At 42.9% G+C, this 17,504-nt stretch overlaps 2 protein-coding genes across 3 annotated transcripts in view; both read left to right on the top strand.

The window, feature by feature from the left end:
• dennd2c (DENN/MADD domain containing 2C) overlaps positions 1-3,060 on the top strand; it is a 45,112-nt gene extending 42,052 nt beyond the window's left edge. For both annotated transcript variants that reach the window (XM_029664633.2, XM_065020743.1), the window contains exon 19: positions 47-3,060. In XM_029664633.2, the coding sequence (XP_029520493.1) occupies positions 47-72 (26 nt within the window). In that variant the 3' untranslated portion in view covers positions 73-3,060. The remainder of the gene's footprint in view (positions 1-46) is intronic.
• Positions 3,061-3,357: 297 nt separating this feature from the next.
• LOC115132225 (pre-mRNA-splicing factor SPF27) lies at positions 3,358-10,645 on the top strand. The gene is made up of 7 exons (XM_029664632.2): positions 3,358-3,559; positions 7,387-7,479; positions 7,652-7,722; positions 7,878-8,039; positions 8,307-8,357; positions 8,578-8,658; positions 8,747-10,645. The coding sequence occupies exons 1-7, from the start codon at positions 3,467-3,469 to the stop codon at positions 8,871-8,873; spliced, it is 678 nt and encodes a 225-aa protein (XP_029520492.1). The 5' UTR covers positions 3,358-3,466; the 3' UTR covers positions 8,874-10,645.
• Positions 10,646-17,504: the final 6,859 nt, after the last annotated feature.

Below are 17,504 nucleotides of genomic sequence, written 5' to 3'. Positions count from 1 at the left end.
GGCATTTACTGTCAGAGTTAAATAATTTTGTCAATTTTATTTTCAGGGATGAAATTCCTACAGAAGAAGTGACAGACTGTCAGCAGTCTGGTTGAAGATGCTTCTGTAAGAGAGGATGAGAGCCATCTGCCGGATTGGCTGAGACACATGTGCTATGATGTTACAGCTATATAGATATGTACATGACTCGACCAGGACATAACGGTGTTGGGCACAGAGGTCCACAGTCCTAGGTAGAGGGCTCTCTGCTTCAGACATGACCAGTCTCTTCGTATTGCCCTGAATGCATTCCAAGCCTGAGTGAAGTGCAATTGTAATTGGAGGAAAACTGGAAATGTGCATTTATGGCCAAACAAACTTCGATGAAGACTTTTGAGATGTCAGAGGAAAGGCAGAAGCAAACACTATGTACTTGTGAAATCTACACAAAACATTTCAGCTACAGGACTCGGTATTAACTTAACAGATGTTGTGCCATGATAAACTAACCCACGCATTTTTGTGTTTTTGCTAGTCATTTTTTAATGTTTGTTTTAGTCAAGTCTTTTAAGTGTTTGGTCTACATATTATGGATATAATGTTATTTTTAAGTTTAGTTTTAAACTCGTGTCTAGTTGGAAATTAATAAGTAAGGCTACTCGATACCCTTCTGCACTCTGCTACAGAACAATGTAAGAATAATGATTTTTATTATGTGCATGATTGTTACTTTAAATATGACATGACATATATATATTTTTTCCAATTGAGGTTAATGTATGTTGTCCCTGACATTTTGATGGCCTTGACAAATCTTCCAAGTAATGTTTGGATCATTAGGATAATACATTACAATTTACATTTCTCACCGAGTTTGAATTTTGTATAGCTTATTCTGTAACTAAATATTTTGTTTACAATATTTTAGCTACTTTTCATGCATATTTTTGCATTTTGAACTTATATTGAGATTGTATGAGCATGTTTGGATACCATTTCCTCAGTCATTTGATAGGATAGGACAGGTGAAAGCACATATTGAACTAGACCACCTTGACTAAGGATGTGATTTTAAAGGATCAGAACTGAGTCTTAATCTCATGTATCCAACATTCCAATGCACAAAGTTTGCTAAAAACGTTTTTGATGTTCTCATGTGGGTTTTAAAAAGTCACAACTAGAGACCAGAAACTAACTAGTCACACCTTCCTATTGACTGGAGTTGCATACTTAGTGCCTAAAGAAAGTATTCACACTTTGTGTTACAGCCTGAATTTTAAATGGATTAAACTGCAAATTATTATTATTAGTTTTATTTGGTCACTGGTCTACATACAACACCCCATAATGTGGAATTATATTTTTAGATTTTTTTACAACTTGATTAATGCTGAAAATGTCAAGTATTCAACCCCTTTGTTATTAAGTTCAAATAAAAGTGTATTTGTCACGTGCCGAATACAACCGGTGTAAACCTTACCGTGAAATGCTTACTTACAAGCCCTTAACCAACAATGCAGATTTTTTAAGTAACAAAATATTTGTTACTTTAAATATGGCATGATATATAACATTCTAAAAAGTAACAAAATAACAAGAACAAGGCTATATACAGGGGTACCGAGTCAATGTGCAGGGATACAGGTTAGTCGAGGTAATATGTTCAGGAGTAAAAGTTTGCTTATCAAGTCACACAATAAGTTGCATGGACTTACTCTGTGTGCAATAAGTGCTTAATATGATTTTTGTAGTGACTACCTCATCTCTGTACCCCACACATACAATAAATTATCTTTGAGGTCCCTCAGTCAAGCAGTGAATTTCAAACAGATTCAACCACAAGACCAGGGCGGTTTTCCAATGCCTTGCAAAGAAGGACAACTATTGGTAGATGAGGTTAACAAAAAGCAGACAATGAATATCCCTTTGAGCATGGTGAAGTTATTAATTTCACTTTGTATGGTGTATCAATACACCCAGTCTATACAAAGGAAGAACGCCTGTATCTAACTTAGTTGCCAGAGAGGGAAGAAACCGCTCAGTGATTTCAACATGAGGCCAATGGGGACTTTAAAACAGAGTTTAATGGCTGTGATAGGATGAATCAACAACATCCTCGTTACTTCACAATACTATCCAATTTAAAGAGTGAAAAAAAGGATCCCTGTTCAGAATAAAACATTTCAAAACATGCATCCTATTTGCAACAAGGCACTAAAGTAAAACTGCAAAAAATGTGGCAAAGCAATTAACTTTTTGTCCTGAATACAAAGCGTTATGTTTGTGGCAAATACAATACATTACTGAGTACCACTCTCCATATTTTCAAGCATAGTGGTGGCTGCATCATGTTGAGTATGCATGTAATCGTTAAGGACTAGGGTGTTTTTCAGGATAATAAAGAAATGGAATAGAGCTAAGCACAGGCTAAATCCTAGAGGAAAACCTGGTTGTCTGCTTTCCACCAGACACTGAGAGACAAATTCACATTGAAGTAGGACAATAACCTGAAGGCCAAATCCACACTGGAGTTGCTTACTAAGATCGTGAATGTTCCTGAGTAGTTCAGTTACAGTTTTGACTTAAATCTACTTGAAAATCTATGGCAGACCTGAAAATGGTTGTCTAGCTATGATCAAGAACCAATTTATCAGATCTTGAAGAATTTTGAAAACAATAATGGCCAAATGTTGCACAATCCAGCCGTGGAAAGCTCTTAGACACTTACCCAGAAAGACTCACAGCTGTAATCACTGCCAAAGGTGTTTCTACAAAGTATTGACTGAGGTGTGAATACTTACTTAAATTAGCAACATTTGCAAAAATAAAATAAAAAAACGTGTTTCATTTTGTCATTCTGAGGTATTGTGTGTAGATGGCTGAGTTGTTTTATTGAATCCATTTAGAATTCAGGATGTAACAACAAAATGTGTCGTAAGTCAAGGGGTATGAATACTTTCTGAAGGCACTGTAAAATGTGTATCTCAACAGGTACAATTTTGAACTATTGTACATTTTGTTGTTATATTTTTATAAACGTGAAATGTCCACCATACATGTCAAAATAAATGTGAAATGTTAGTTTGGAATTCATTCATGACTCCACTACTTCCAACACGTTGGTCTCCCTGTGTCAGGTCAGGTCAGGTGAGTATGTATTTTCTTTCCTAATGTTGTGCCATTTTTGTGGTAATTAGTCCTAGGAACCTAAGATATTACCTGATAAACACCAAATACAGGATGCAAATGGCATGTGTTGAAAAATGTATTATTAGCTATGTTACATAATAATTAAATAGTAATTTTAGATTAAGAATCACTCCAATGCGTAAGGGGCGCTATAAAATCAAGGGCCATAAGACACCAACGGAAAATACGTTCAGCCTCCCGGAAGACGGCAGGAGCGACCAGCTGCGTTGTTTTGCTGCTGAGACAACTAGCTAGCCATCCATCCAGCGGTGCTAGCAAACAAACAACTAAACTGAATATGGCAGGAACTTCATCAGTAGCTGGTGAAGTATTTGTCGATGCCCTACCATATTTTGACCAGGGTTATGATGCAGCGGGCGTTAGAGAGGCGGTAAGTATCTGCTCCATACATAGCTACCTGTTGCAAACTAGCTAGCATCAGACATGAGCTAGCTGAGAAACGTGCAACTCCCTTCTCTTAAAGCTATTCAAAATATACAATATAGAAAAAGAGTAAACAACGGAGTATACAAACAGTCAGGGGACTAGACAAATGTATATAAAGACTATATCAAGTTGATTGCTTTTTGTTATAAGAAATTATGTATATATTGTTCAAATTAATTATCACAGTTTTCTGACTCCTGTACATCTATGAATATTAAGTTTAGCTCATAACTGCGGTTGATTAAGAAGAAAGGCTTCGTATAGTTTTTGCTATACTTTGTAAAACCAAAAATCACATTTTCAGTATCGCGTGTGTGTTGGTGGGGAAACTGAGTCGGATTCACAGACAATAACAACACATTATTCCAAGTTAACGGTTTGAAGCACACTTGTTCAATCTTCCGTAATCAAAGTTTATACCAAATCGTTTTTCATTTTCGTAACATATCAAAAATGACTTTCAGTAGCCTAATGGGGTGCTGTTTAGCAAATGTTAAATTGTTAACGCAAGATGTGCTTACAGTCATCACCTAAACACCATACACATAAATGAGCTAGATGTTTTTTTTCTTCGTATTTCATTAAAGAAAAAGTATACATTTTAAAGTGTTTGACCAAGAAAATGTAGTTATCCCCACATTCTTTAATTTTCTTATGATTTTTACAGTTAACTTTGACCCCTATACTTTTTATGTGCCACTAGTAGATTGTTAGTGCAGGTTGATGACCATTGCATACCATAAGACCCCATATTATGCCATCTTAAAATATGCATGCTTCGGAGGTAGTGGCAGGTAGCCTACACAAACAGGCAAAGATTTTCAGCTGGCAGGCAGACAGTGGAATAAGTTTGAATGACACACAGGAAACTGTTGATTGTGAAAAACCCAGCAGCGTTGCAGTTCTTGACACACTCTAACCGGTGAGCCTGGCACCTAATACCATACCCTCTTCAAAGGCAAGTAAAATGTTGTCTTGCCCATTCAAATGACATTTTATTGGATACATACGTGTTTAGCAGATGTTATTGCCGGTGTAGCGAAAGGGTTGTTTCTAGCTTCGACAGTGCAGTAATATCTAACAAGTAATATTTCACAACATATACACACAAATCTAAGTAAAGAAAATATAGGCATGTTACCCTCTGAATGGCACACATACACAATCCATGTCTCAATGCTTAAAAATTCTTCTTTAACCTGTCTCCAGTGGATTTAATAGGTGACATCAATAAGGGATCATATCTTTCACCTGGTCAGTCTGTCATGGAAAGAGGTGTTCCAATTTTTTTTTTGTACACTCCGTGTATATTGGTGAACTTTGAAGGTGCCCGTATTATACCAGCTTAAAGATTTTTTGTGAGGTGTGCCACTAGTAGATCAAAAATCCATTGTCATTAACATTGCAAAGCATAACATGACTGTATTTTGCCAGCTACAATATTGGAAAAATACTTGTTTGCTGTATATTACATTTGACATTTTGTGTAACCTAGTTCAATTTTAACCAGGGATTAGAACCGATTCAGGGATAGAACGGGAACAGAACCGTTATTTTAAAAGCATGGGAACTGGTTAATAACGTTATTTTACTTTCAGGCATTTTTTTTCTTTCGAGTACCACAAAAAAACGCGGCTAAGCACATATGCAAAGACCTCAGTCACTCAAACCTATTCCAGTGTCTGCCTGCCAGCATTTCACTACACCTGCAAACACATGTATGTGACAAATAAATAAAAAACTATTGGATTTGAAATCTTTACCTGAGTGTAGGCTACCTACCTCCGAAGCATGCATAGTCTACTGTAGCTACTGATGTTACAGGCATGATTCTGACATTTTTAGAGAAGAGTGGATTAAATTGTTCAATACTAGTTAAGGGATATTATAGTTATCATGTTTCACACTGGAATTATTAACTGCAAAAAGGTCATTCTTGTTTTAATTTTGGTCACGCTTTGCACACAAGCTTGTTCGCTAGCTCGCAAACTCTAGGCGACACTATTTGTAATGTAATTGAACGGAGTCAGGATCAATGGCTAGCTCTGGTCCAACGTTTATCCAACTCTGAAGTTAAGACTTTCAAAGTTCCTTCATAGAAGCCGTGCCTCTGTAGGTATAATGCATGTAATAACAACAAGATGCCCAGCGCTCTCCTCACCTGCTAAATTTGTCACACCCTACGCTACACTTGTCTGCCCAATGCATAGCTTGCCTGCTCCATAGCAGTCTGCTCTATCCATTGGTGAAACAATTTAATGTCGAGCTGAATGTAAAAAAAAAAAGAAAAAAAAAGAGCTTTTTGGTTGATTTCGAATCGGTTCGGAATTTTCTTTTGCTGGTCAGAACTATGGAACAGAAAGGAAAAAAACATGGTTCTGTTTTAAAATGAAACGATTGGAATATTTAATTTCCAACCCCTGATTTTAACATAGTAAATATGGATGGTCAACATTTTGTGACGTGCCACTAATAGATCAATAACCCATTGTCATTAACATTACAAAGCAAAACGTGCCCATATTATGCCCATTACATTGGAAAATATTTTTCCAACTTGAAAATTTTTTTTTTTCTTTTACAGTGAACTGAGGTTAACTTTACTTGTATGCCTAGGCTACTAGGCCCACAAAGATCATATATGAAATGAATAGGGTTTCTAAATGTAATTCTATTATTACACCTAGGCTATAAAATAAGTAGGTGTGTAATGTAATTTACTTTCAACAATGGTCAGGGTAGGGGTGTCCTATGAATCCCGGATAGCACTGGCCGTTTCAATTGGCTCATTCGTGCTGAGTTTAGGAAAAAGTTGGTTGTATTCGATACAAGTTATTGTAGGTGCAGTTGTGCAGGAAAGTGTTTTCAGAATTCACATTTTTCCGAGAATCAACCGTTTAGTGACCCAATGTTGATAGCAAATCCCACAAACAGTTATCAAAACTCAAGCTCTGCCTCGATATAAGAGAACGGAGTTGAGCGTTGCTCAGCTAGCCTGCCATCTGAAAATCTTTGCCAGTGTGCATGTGTAGGCAACCTGCCCCTCTGAAGTTTAGGCTGCTGTAGCCTACTGACGTTACAAACGTGATTGAGAAAATATATGTTTAGAGAAGAATGGATTAACTTTGGATTAACTTTTTCAATGCTAGTTAGGGATACTATAGTTATCACGTCTCACATTGGCTTTCTTAACTACAAAAAGGTGAAACGTGTTTTTAATCCTGGTGCCTCTGCACACCTAGATTCGTTAGCTAGCTATCCCTGGCAAGTCTCGGAAATTAAAAGATTTTCAAAGTTCCTCCAAAGAAGCCGCTCCTCCATAGGTATAATTCTGTGGGCCTAATTCAGATAAAACATGTCATAAGATGCCCAGTGCTTCAAGCCAAACTTCCTCCTCCATCCTCTCTTGCGCTCTTCCCATCTGCAAAATTTCAGTCACATCTCGGCCCTATACTTCTATGTCCGTGATAAAATCACGCATGTAAACAACTATAGCTTGCCTGCACCATAACAAGCTACTCTATCTACACTGATTGGTGAAGTAGTTTAGAAAGGAAAAATATAAACGGGTACTTTTTGTGGTTCATACCATTCAGAACTTTATTTTGCAGTTCGGAAAAGTGTAACAGAACAAAAAAGATGGTTCTGTTCAGAACAAAACTATTGAAAAATGTAGGTTCCAACCCCTGCTTTTAGGTCACCCCTCAGTCACAAGTCTAACTAGTCTACTGTACTAGTATGCTGTCAATCTGTATTAATTTCCATACACAGGCTGCAGCCTTGGTAGAGGAGGAGACTCGCCGATACAGACCCACCAAGAACTACCTCAGTTATATGCCAACACCTGATTTCACTACATTTGAAGTAAGTACCACGTACACAGTCCATGCTATAAAAACAAAAAGGCATACATTAATATGTAAACTAATGCCATGGCGCTGGCTTTTGACTGACTCGTCACTGTCAACTATGAAATATACACTGCTCGACAATGACATTATGTGAAGCAAATACTAATGCTTATATCACCCATCAGACTGAAATCATGAGGAACGAGTTTGAGAGACTAGCAGCCCGGCAGCCCCTGGAACTTCTCAGCATGAAGAGGTAACCCCAGTCTACTCTTTTGCTCAGAGCACGAACAGTCATGTTTAAAAAAAAGCTTGCTAACTGTCAATCCCACATTCAGTTCTAACTTGACACATTTAAACCCTCATCATCCTCTGAGTGTACACTCAACTGTTTCTGTTTCACCTGTGCAGATATGAGCTTCCAGCTCCATCATCAGGGCAGAAGAATGACATCACTGCATGGCAGGAGAGTGTGAACAACTCCATGGCTCAGCTGGAGCATCAAGCAGTGCGCATTGAGAACCTGGAACTTATGGCACACTACGGTACCAATGCATGGAAGGTCTACAATGAGTGAGTCGGTGGCTGCTGCTTGTGCCCCCAATAGAGCTCTTCATTTATTTTAGTTTCCAAGAAAGAGTCAGGAGGGACAACCAAACTGACTTGAATTAAGCTAACAAATGTGGTTTGATTAGTAATTTAATTTGAGAGTGGAGGAGATCAGTCTTTTTACTTGTCAGTTTAGTCCTTTTTACACATGCTTGTCCTGAAGGGTAACGTATAGATTCACAGGGATTTTTTGACTTTGCCTTAATCTTTGTCATTATTTCCACTCCACAGTAACCTGGCCTTTATGATTGAATTGGCTCAAAAAGAACTACAGAAATGTAGGTAGGTAAATGGTGTGAAAACGTTGCTTTACAATTTCCAGGTTGTGCAATACTACATTCCTCATGGTTAGCTCGTTTGGTAATAGTTTTGGACTCAGTCTGACACAAACTGTGTCGACAAGCTTCTTCACATCAATAACGAGCTTCTGCATATACAGTATATATTTTTCACAACCTTTCTCTGTGTGTGTGTGTGTGTGTGTGTGGTGTCATTTATACAGAAAGCAGATTCAGGACTTGAACTGGCAACGGAAGAATGATCAGCTTGCAGGCGGGGCCAAGCTGAGAGAGCTGGAGTCAAAGTCAGTTCTGTGAATGTTGTATTTTTCATTACTGTTTTCTCAACCGTGGTATGATTTCTAAATCCATGCCATCTCTCTTTTGTAACAGTTGGGTGTCCCTCGTAAGTAAGAACTATGAGATTGAACGTGCCATCGTCCAGTTGGAGAATGAAGTTGGACAGCTCAAACAGCAGCATGGTGATGAGAACAAGGAAAACATTCGACAGGACTTCTAGAAGCAGAACCTTGCAGAAGAGACATTTTACAAGAAAGGAAATGTTGAGCTTGCAGCTGAGAACAATGAAAACCAATGTGAAAAGAACAGGACTGTCCCTCCAAACTTTAAGAACCTAGTTGCCTTGGCTGCACAGCTTCTTATGACAGTCTTTACATTTGTCTCAGACAGTGACCGTTGAAAAACTATTGGTCCTGTGTAGAGCATATTTGGTGTACCTCGATCTGATTTTGTGTTTTTTTTATAACTTTTATCAATGCTTGTCAATTTGATGAGTAATTCTAAAATGAGGTAGTTAATAACTAATGATGCAGTCTACAAAAGTCACTTGATTTAACATATAGACATAAGTACAGTTGAAGTCTGAAGTTTACATACACCTTAGCCAAATACATTTAAACTCAGTTTTTCACCATTTCTGACCTTTAATCTCTGTAAAAAAAAAATCCCTGTTTTAGGTCAGTTAGGCTCACCGCTTTATTTTAAATATGTGAAATGTCAGAATAATATTAGAGAATAATGATTTCTTTCATCACATTCCCAGTGGGTCAGAAGTTTACATACACTCAATTAGTGTTTGGTAGACACTCAATTAGTGTTTGGTAGCATTGCCTTTAAATAGTTAAACTTGGGTCAAACGTTTCGGGTAGCCTTCCACAATAACTTGGGTGAATTTTGGCCCATTTCTCCTGACAGAGCTGGTGTAACTGAGTCAGGTTTGTAGGCCTCCTTGCTTTCACACACTTTTTCAGTTCTACCCACAAATTTTCTATGGGATTGAGGTCAGGGCTTTGTCATTATGGCCAAACAGTTCTATTTTTGTTTCATCAGACCAGAGGACATTTCTCCCAAAAGTATTATCTTTGTCCCCATGTGCAGTGGCAAACCGTAGTCTGGCTTTTTTATGGAGGTTTTGGAGCAGTGGCTTCAGGTTATGTCGATATAGGACTCGGTTTACTGTGGATAAATACTTTTGTACCGGTTTCCTCCAGCATCTTCACAAGGTCCTTTGCTGCTGTTCTGGGATTGATTTGCACTTTTCGCACCGAAGTACGTTCATCTCTTGGAGACAGAATCCTTCTTGAGCGGTATGATGGCTGTGTGGTCCCATGGTGTTTATACCTGCTTACTATTGTTTGTACAGGTGAATGTGGTACCTTGGAAATTGCTCCCAAGGATGAACCAGACTTGTGGAGGTCTACACTTGTTTTTCTGGGGTCTTGGCTGATTTCTTTTGATTTTCCCATGATGTCGAGCAAAGAGGCACTGAGTTTGAAGGTAGGCCTTGAAATACATCCACAGGTACACCTCCAATTGACTCAAATGATGTCAATTAGCCTATCAAGCTTCTGAAGCCTTGACCTTTTCTGTAATTTTCCAAGCTGTTTAAAGGCACAGTCAACTTAGTGTATGGAAACTTCTGACCCACTGGAATTGTGATACAGTGAAATAATCTCTAAACAATTGTTGGAAAATTACTTGTGTCATGCACAAAGTAGATGTCCTAACCGACTTGCCAAACCTATAGTTTGTTAACAAGAAATTTGTGGAGTGGTTGAAAAATGAGTGACTCCAACCTAAATGTATGGAAACGTTCGACTTCCACTGTACCTGTGCACAAAAATAAATAAATGTGTTTAAGTGGATGTTATAATGACAAATCATTTCTGAAGTTTTAATTTTTACTACTTTGTGATACCAAAGTTTGCGTAGCAAAATTGTCTTTTTTTTTAAAAACTTAAAATAAATTCCAAAAGGTGTTGAGACATTGTTTATAGATGGTTATGCGTCTACTGCCTCAACTAACAGATACGGCCTTGTTCTTGCATGTAAATAGATGTCCGTGAATGTGAAATGTTAAAGTTAAAAACAGGCTATTGCTGCTGTCAATGAGTCTTGCCTAATACTTTTTAAATGATGGAAATGCTAAATATCTTGAGGGTGAGATTTATTTTTAATCTCAAATTATTTGGAAATGTAAAGCATTGAGATGTTGGCCGGGGTAGGGGTAGCCAGATGGAAAGCATGGCCAGCCGTAGAAAAATGCTTATTGAAAATGTTGCTGCTAACCTTGTGCGACAGCAAAGCTTTTCCTTTGGACAAAAATGATAAGAATATGGAGAGTTTTGAAAACTGGGTGTTTTGCAAATGTTGAACTTATAATATGGCTACTAATACTGGAAAAGTCCAAGTACACAGATTTGATGATATTCTTGCAGAAAAATGTAATGTGAATGTGAATGTCTCCTTCACGATTTGCCCAAATGTACCTGGGTGACTTAAATGTCTAAATGTCATGTAGGTACTTCAAGTTATCCGTCTGAAACTTTAAATGTACACTGCTGCCATCTTGTGGACACCGTACAAGTGATGGCTAGATATGGGACTTTTCTCTTGCATTTCAAAGATGGTGGTAGGGGAAAAAAAAGTTGTTTTTTTCTTTGTATTTTCTTCTACCAGATCTATTGTGTGTTATTCTCCTACATTCAATTCACATTTCCACAAACTACAAAGTTTTTCCTTCTAAATGGTACCAAGAATATGCATATCCTTGCTACAGGCAGTTAGATTTGGGTATGTAATTTCAGGTGAAAATTTTTGAAAAGCGGGCTATCCCTAAGAAGTTTTAAAAGGGCTATGTCATAAACTCTCAAAGTTCCCACATTGGTGAAAATGGCAGACATGTTAATCAGGGAGAAATTCAAACCAGTCAAATAATTGGCAGTAGAGGAATAATCACGATTTGACAATTGCAGGAAAATAAAATCGGATTGTTTTGATCACGTGGACTGGGAAATGTTCCGGTCAGCCTCAGAGAATAACTACACTCTATAAGCTGATTCGCAACCAGAAACCGTGGACTGATGGCAGCATTCGCGCAAAACTGAAAAAGCGAACCACTGCTTTTAATCATGGCAAGGCGACCGGAAAAAATAACAGAATACAAACAGTGTAGCTATTACCTCCGCAAGGCAATCCAACAAGCTAAGCGTCAGTATAGAGACAAAGTAGAGTCACAATTCAACGGCTCAGACTCGAGACGTATGTGGCAGGGTCTACAGTCAATCACAGACTACAAAAAGAAAACCAGCCCCATCACGGACACCAATGTCTTGCTCCCAGACCAAATAAACACCTTCTTTGCTCGCTTTGAGGACAATACAGTGCCACTGACACAGCCCGCTACCAAAACCTGCGGGCTCTCCTTCACCGCAGCCAACGTGAGTAAAACGTTTAAACGTGTTAACCCTCTCAAGGCTGCGGGCCCAGACAGCATCCCTAGCCGTGTGCTCAGAGCATGCGCAGACCAGCTAGCTGGTGTGTTTAGGGACAAATTCAATCAATCCCTATCTCAGTCTCCTGTTCCCACATGCTTCAAGAGGCCACCATTGTTCCTGTTCCCAAGAGAGCTAAGGTAGCTGAGCTAAACAACTATCGCCCTGTAGCACTCACTTCCATCATCATGAAGTGTTTTGAGAGACTAGTCAAGGATCATATCACCTCCACCCTACCTGACACCCTAGACCCACTCCAATTTGCTTACCGCCCCAATAGGTCCACAGACGACGCAATTACAATTACACTGCCCTAACCCATCTGGACAAGAGGAATATGTAAGAATGCTGTTAATTGATTACAGCTCAGCATTCAACACCATAGTACCCTCCAAACTCGTCATTAAGCTCGAGACCCTGGGTCTCGACCCCGCCCTGTGCAACTGGGTCCTGGACTTTGACGGGCCGCCCCCAGCTGGTCACCCCACTGATCCTCAACACTGGGGCCCCACAAGGGTGCGTTCTCAGCCTTCACCCATGACTGCGTGGCCATGCACGCCTCCAACTCAATCATCAAGTTTGCAGAGGACACTACAGTGGTAGACTTGATTACCAACAATGGTGAGATGGCCTACAGGGAAGAGGTGAGGGCCCTCTGAGTGTAGTGTCAGGAAAATAACCTCACACTCAACGTCAACAAAATAAAGGAGATGATTGTGGACTTCAGGAAACAGCAGAGGGAGCACCCACCTATCCACATCGACAGGACAGTAGTGGAGAAGGTGGAAAGTTAAGTTCCTCGGCATACACATCACGGACAAACTGAAATGGTTCACCCACACAGACAGCGTGGTGAAAAAGGGGCAACAGCGCCTCTTCAACCTCAGGAGGCTGAATAAATTTGGCTTGTCACCAAAAACACACAAACTTTTACCACCTGGTACGGCAACTGCTCCGCCCACAACCGTAAAGCTCTCCAGAGGGTAGTGAGGTCTGCACAACGCATCACCGGGGGCAAACTACCTACCCTCCAGGAAACCTACACCACCCGATGTCACAGGAAGGCCAAAAAGATCATCAAGGACAACAACCACCCGAGCCACTGCCTGTTCACCCCGATATCATCCAGAAGGCGAGGTCAGTACAGGTGAATCAAAGCTGGGACCGAGAGACTGAAAAACAGCTTCTATCTCAAGGCCATCAGACTGTTAAACAGCCATCACTAACATTGAGTGGCTGCTGCCAACATACTGACTCAAATCTCTAGCCACTTTAATTCATAATTTGATGTAAAAATGTATCACTAGTCCTATAAACAATACCACTTTATATACTGTTTACATTACATTACTTATCTCATATGTATATACACAGTACTCTATACGATCTACTGCATCTTGCCTATGCCTTTCGGCCATCGCTCATCCATTTATGTATATGTACTGTAGCATACCAGGGGGTTGGGTCAAAATGTTTACACAGATCAGACAAGGACAGAGTAGGATTAGCTCAGTTTCAAAGGTGTTTATTAAAATAATAGTCCAAAAGAAGAAAAAAAGAGACCCTCTCCGGGATACAGTCTTCTGGGCCCCGGGTCTTGCTGTATCCTGTGGGGATCAAAAACTGAACTCCCTCCTGTTACCTCTGGTACCGACCCCAACTATACAGGAGTCATTTTCTCCCAGAGTCTCTCCCTTGTGTGTTGCCCTTCTGGCAGCTTTATGGGAGTTGTACAGCTGGTGAGCAAATCAGCCCTTGATTAATCACCAATCCAGCCCAAATTAGTCCTGGCCGGAGAGCCCGTCGAGACCTGGCAGGTCCAGCAGATGGAGCCATCGCCTCGTGATATATACTCCGTCTGTCACCAGGCCTCGACGAGTCCCCCCCTGGTGGCTGACCTGCTGTACGCCACCCCCCCTCCCCTTAGCTCTGTCAGGGAGGGGACCGTCATCAGTGCAACGTATGTCTCCCTTCTCAATAGGGCACCCATGACCTGTGCACAACAGAAAAAGAGATGCGTTGAAGGGACAAGAACCACCTGGTGACCCGATCATTTGTGTCCTTTCTTCTGGCCATCCGGGCCAGGGGAGCATGGTCCATGACCAGGGTGAAGTGGGTACCGAACAGGTAAAACTTGTGTGTCTAGCTCCCACTTCAACGCTGAACACTCTTTCTCAACAATAGAGTACTTTTTTTTCTAGGTATCAGCTTTCGGCTGATGTACACGATGGGGTGCTCCTCCCCATCGTGTATCTGGGACAGAACGGCCCTTTGTCCCGTATCACATGCATCCGTCTGGACCAACATCGGCACCTGGAAATCGGGCGCTATAAGAATCGGATGGAAGCACAGCGCTTCCTTCAGGCGGCTGAGTGCCGCTTCTGTCTCGTCCGTCCATTTCACTGTTTTCGGGAGGTGGGCCCTGGTTAGATCGGTGAGGGTGGAAGCTATTGCCGCAAAGTTGGGGATAAACCGGCTATAGTATCCTGCACGTCCCAGGAAGGACTTAACCTGTGTCTTGGTGTGTGGAAAGGGCCAGAAACGTACTGCGTGAACCTTCCTCTCCTGAGGTTTGACGTTCCCCCGTCCGATCAAATACCCCAGGTACTCCACCTCCTCGAACACTAGTTTGCATTTCTTGGGGTTTGCGGTCAACCCGGCTTGTCTGAGCCCGTCCAGCACCAACTGGAGGCGCGTCAGGTGCTCTTCCCAACCTTGGCTGTGGATGAGTATATCATCCAAATAGGCCACTGCGTACTGCTGGTGGGGTCGAGGTACTTTGTTCATCAGTCACTGGAATGTGGGCGGGGCTCCGTGGAGACCGAACGGGAGCACCTGGTATTGTTACAATCCGTCTGGTGTCGAAAACGCCATCTTCTCGCGGGAGGAGGCTGCCAACGGTACCTGCCAATATCCTTTGGTCAGGTCAAGGGTGCTGATGTACCAGGCCTTTCCCAATCGGTCGATAAGCGCGTCCACCCTCGGCATGGGGTAGGCTTCGAACAAGCTCATGTCGTTCACACCCCAGAAATCATTACAGAAGCGCAGGCTACCGTCCGGTTTGGGCACCAACACGATGGGGCTGCACCACGCACTGTGAGACCCCCATCCTCAGCATAGCCTCCACTTCCTGTTTCACTGCCTTTCTTCAGGCCTCCGGAATCCGATATGGCCTCTTTCGTACCGTTTCCCCAGGCCGGGTACGGATGTGGTGTTCAATGAGGGTCGTGTGGCCCGGCTTCTCGGAGAACACCGCCGTGTTCCGATCGACGAGCTCCCTGAGCTCTTGCTTCTGGGCTGGGTCGAGATCCTCATTGCTCGGGACCACCACTGCTACCGTTGGCATCCTGTGTCCCAACCATAACACGGCCAAGGCTGTCCTCTCGTGCCACTTCTTCAACAGGTTCCCGTGGTAAATCTGTTGGTTTCCGTCTCCCCGGTTGCTGTACGCGGTAATTGACAGGTCCCAGCTTCTCGGTCACCTCGTATGGCCCGTGCCATATTGCCAGGAACTTACTTTAGGCCGTGGGGATTAAGACCAACACCCTGTCTCCCACCTGGAATTCTCGGGGCTGGGCTCTCCAATTGTAGACCTAGGCTTGGGCGTGTTGGGCCTTCTCCATATGTTCCCTTACGACTGGCCATATGGCTGTCATCCGTTCCCTCATCGTCTCCACGTGCTCTACCACGCTGCATAAGAGGGTCGGTTGGGCTTCCCACACCTCCTTGGCGAGGTCCAGTAGGCCTCGTGGCTTCCTCCCATAGAGGAGTACAAAATGGGAAAACCCAGTGGAGGACTGGGGTACTTCTCAGATTGAGAATATTAGGTGGGGTAGTAGCTGGTCCCAGTTCTTCCCGTCCTGCTCGATGACCTTCCGCAGCATTTGTTTGAGCGTTTTATTGAACCGCTCGACGAGCCCATCCGTCTGCGGGTGGAAGACGGAGGTCCGGATCTGCTTAATCTGCACACATCTTTCATTAGGTGGGACATAAACTCAGTACCTTGGTCTGTCAGGATCTCGTTCGGGATGCCCACTCGGCTAAAGAGGTGGAACAGCTCCCCAGGCGATTCCCTTGGATATCGCCGTCCATAGGGGAATGGCCTCGGGATACCGGGTGGCATAGTTCACTATTACCAGGATGTACTGGTGTCCTCGTGCTGTTTTTACCAGGTGTCCCACTATGTCCATGGCAATGCGTTCAAAGGGCACCCCGATGATTGGTAGGGGGACCAGTGGGTTTCAGAAGTGTGCCTTTGGGACAGGTCATTTGACACTCCGGGCAGCTGCGACAGTAATCTTCCACGGCCCTCCTCATCCCGGGCCAATGGAACTGGGAGGTGATCCGTTCCCGTCAGGGCAGCAATAATACCTCTCGAAGTTCCCCCTGTTGGCGCGACACCTGATATAAAAGGTTATTCTTGATTTGGAAATGGGGGTATCGCCAGTCACTCACACCCGGAAGTAGCTGTCCATCCACCACTATCACTTGGACTGTGGCGGCTTTCAAGTTAGGATCCTCGCACTGGGCCGTCCCGAATTGTTCCCTCAGTTGGCCCCCAGGGTGTGTCTCGAATGGCCCCTAGAAATCGAGGAGGGGGAGGCTGGGCTCTTCCTCCCATGGTTCCCCAGGGGGGTTGGGTTCCGGCCCCCTCTCCGACTCCGATTCCGGACCCGTAGATACAGGTTGATCAACCGTTCGCTTCCGGGCCGCACAGGCGATGGGTCGTACTCTTCTTCGGCCGGCTCGTACCTTCTTCCTCAGCTCGTGCCCCGACAGGGCCGCAAACAGTGGACAATCTCGTCCCACTAGGAGAGGTACCGGCAACTCTGGTACCGTACCCACCATCATCTGGCAGTTCCCTTGTGGCGTCACGGTGTTGGCCCATACGGTTGGATACCGCTTTGTGTCCCCGTGAGCACAGGAAATGGACTTCTCCCTACCACATTCGGTATCCTGGTTCAGAAGGCTCGTGGTTATGAGCATAACCATACTTCTGGAGTCAAATAGAGCTTCCGTGTCGTGTCCATCAACCTTCACCGGGACCATGGGTGCAGTTGATTCATGGTGTGCCCAACAGGAGGTGATTTAGTTCACTCCGTGACATACCTCGCCTCCGGGGCTTGCTGATGGCATCGACTCCTCTCAAGCCGGGCAATCCCAGGCAATGTGCCCCCAGGCACCACACTCAAAACATCTCCTTTGGTCTCCATCTACCTGGGGTCGTCAGTGGCTGGGTCGGCTCTACCCCAGCCGTCTCTCCACGGGTTTGCGGTCCTTTGGCCCTGCCGACTGTCGGTTCGGGGTAGCAGTGGGGCTGTCCTTCCGACTCCTCGAACCGGTCACTGACTCGGCCC

Source organism: Oncorhynchus nerka, linkage group LG7 (genome assembly GCF_034236695.1).
Source record: "Oncorhynchus nerka isolate Pitt River linkage group LG7, Oner_Uvic_2.0, whole genome shotgun sequence".
NCBI classification, from domain to species: Eukaryota; Metazoa; Chordata; class Actinopteri; order Salmoniformes; family Salmonidae; genus Oncorhynchus; species Oncorhynchus nerka.
This window is presented reverse-complemented; position numbering and strand designations above follow the sequence as displayed.

Coding starts and splice junctions, on each gene's coding strand:
- LOC115132225 (XM_029664632.2), top strand. CDS start 3,467: ATGGCAGGAACTTCATCAGTAGCTGGTGAAGTATTTGTCGATGCCCTA. Junction 8,040..8,306: donor GCATGGAAGGTCTACAATGA/GTGAGTCGGTGG, acceptor TCCACTCCACAG/TAACCTGGCCTTTATGATTG. Junction 8,358..8,577: donor AAAGAACTACAGAAATGTAG/GTAGGTAAATGG, acceptor TCATTTATACAG/AAAGCAGATTCAGGACTTGA.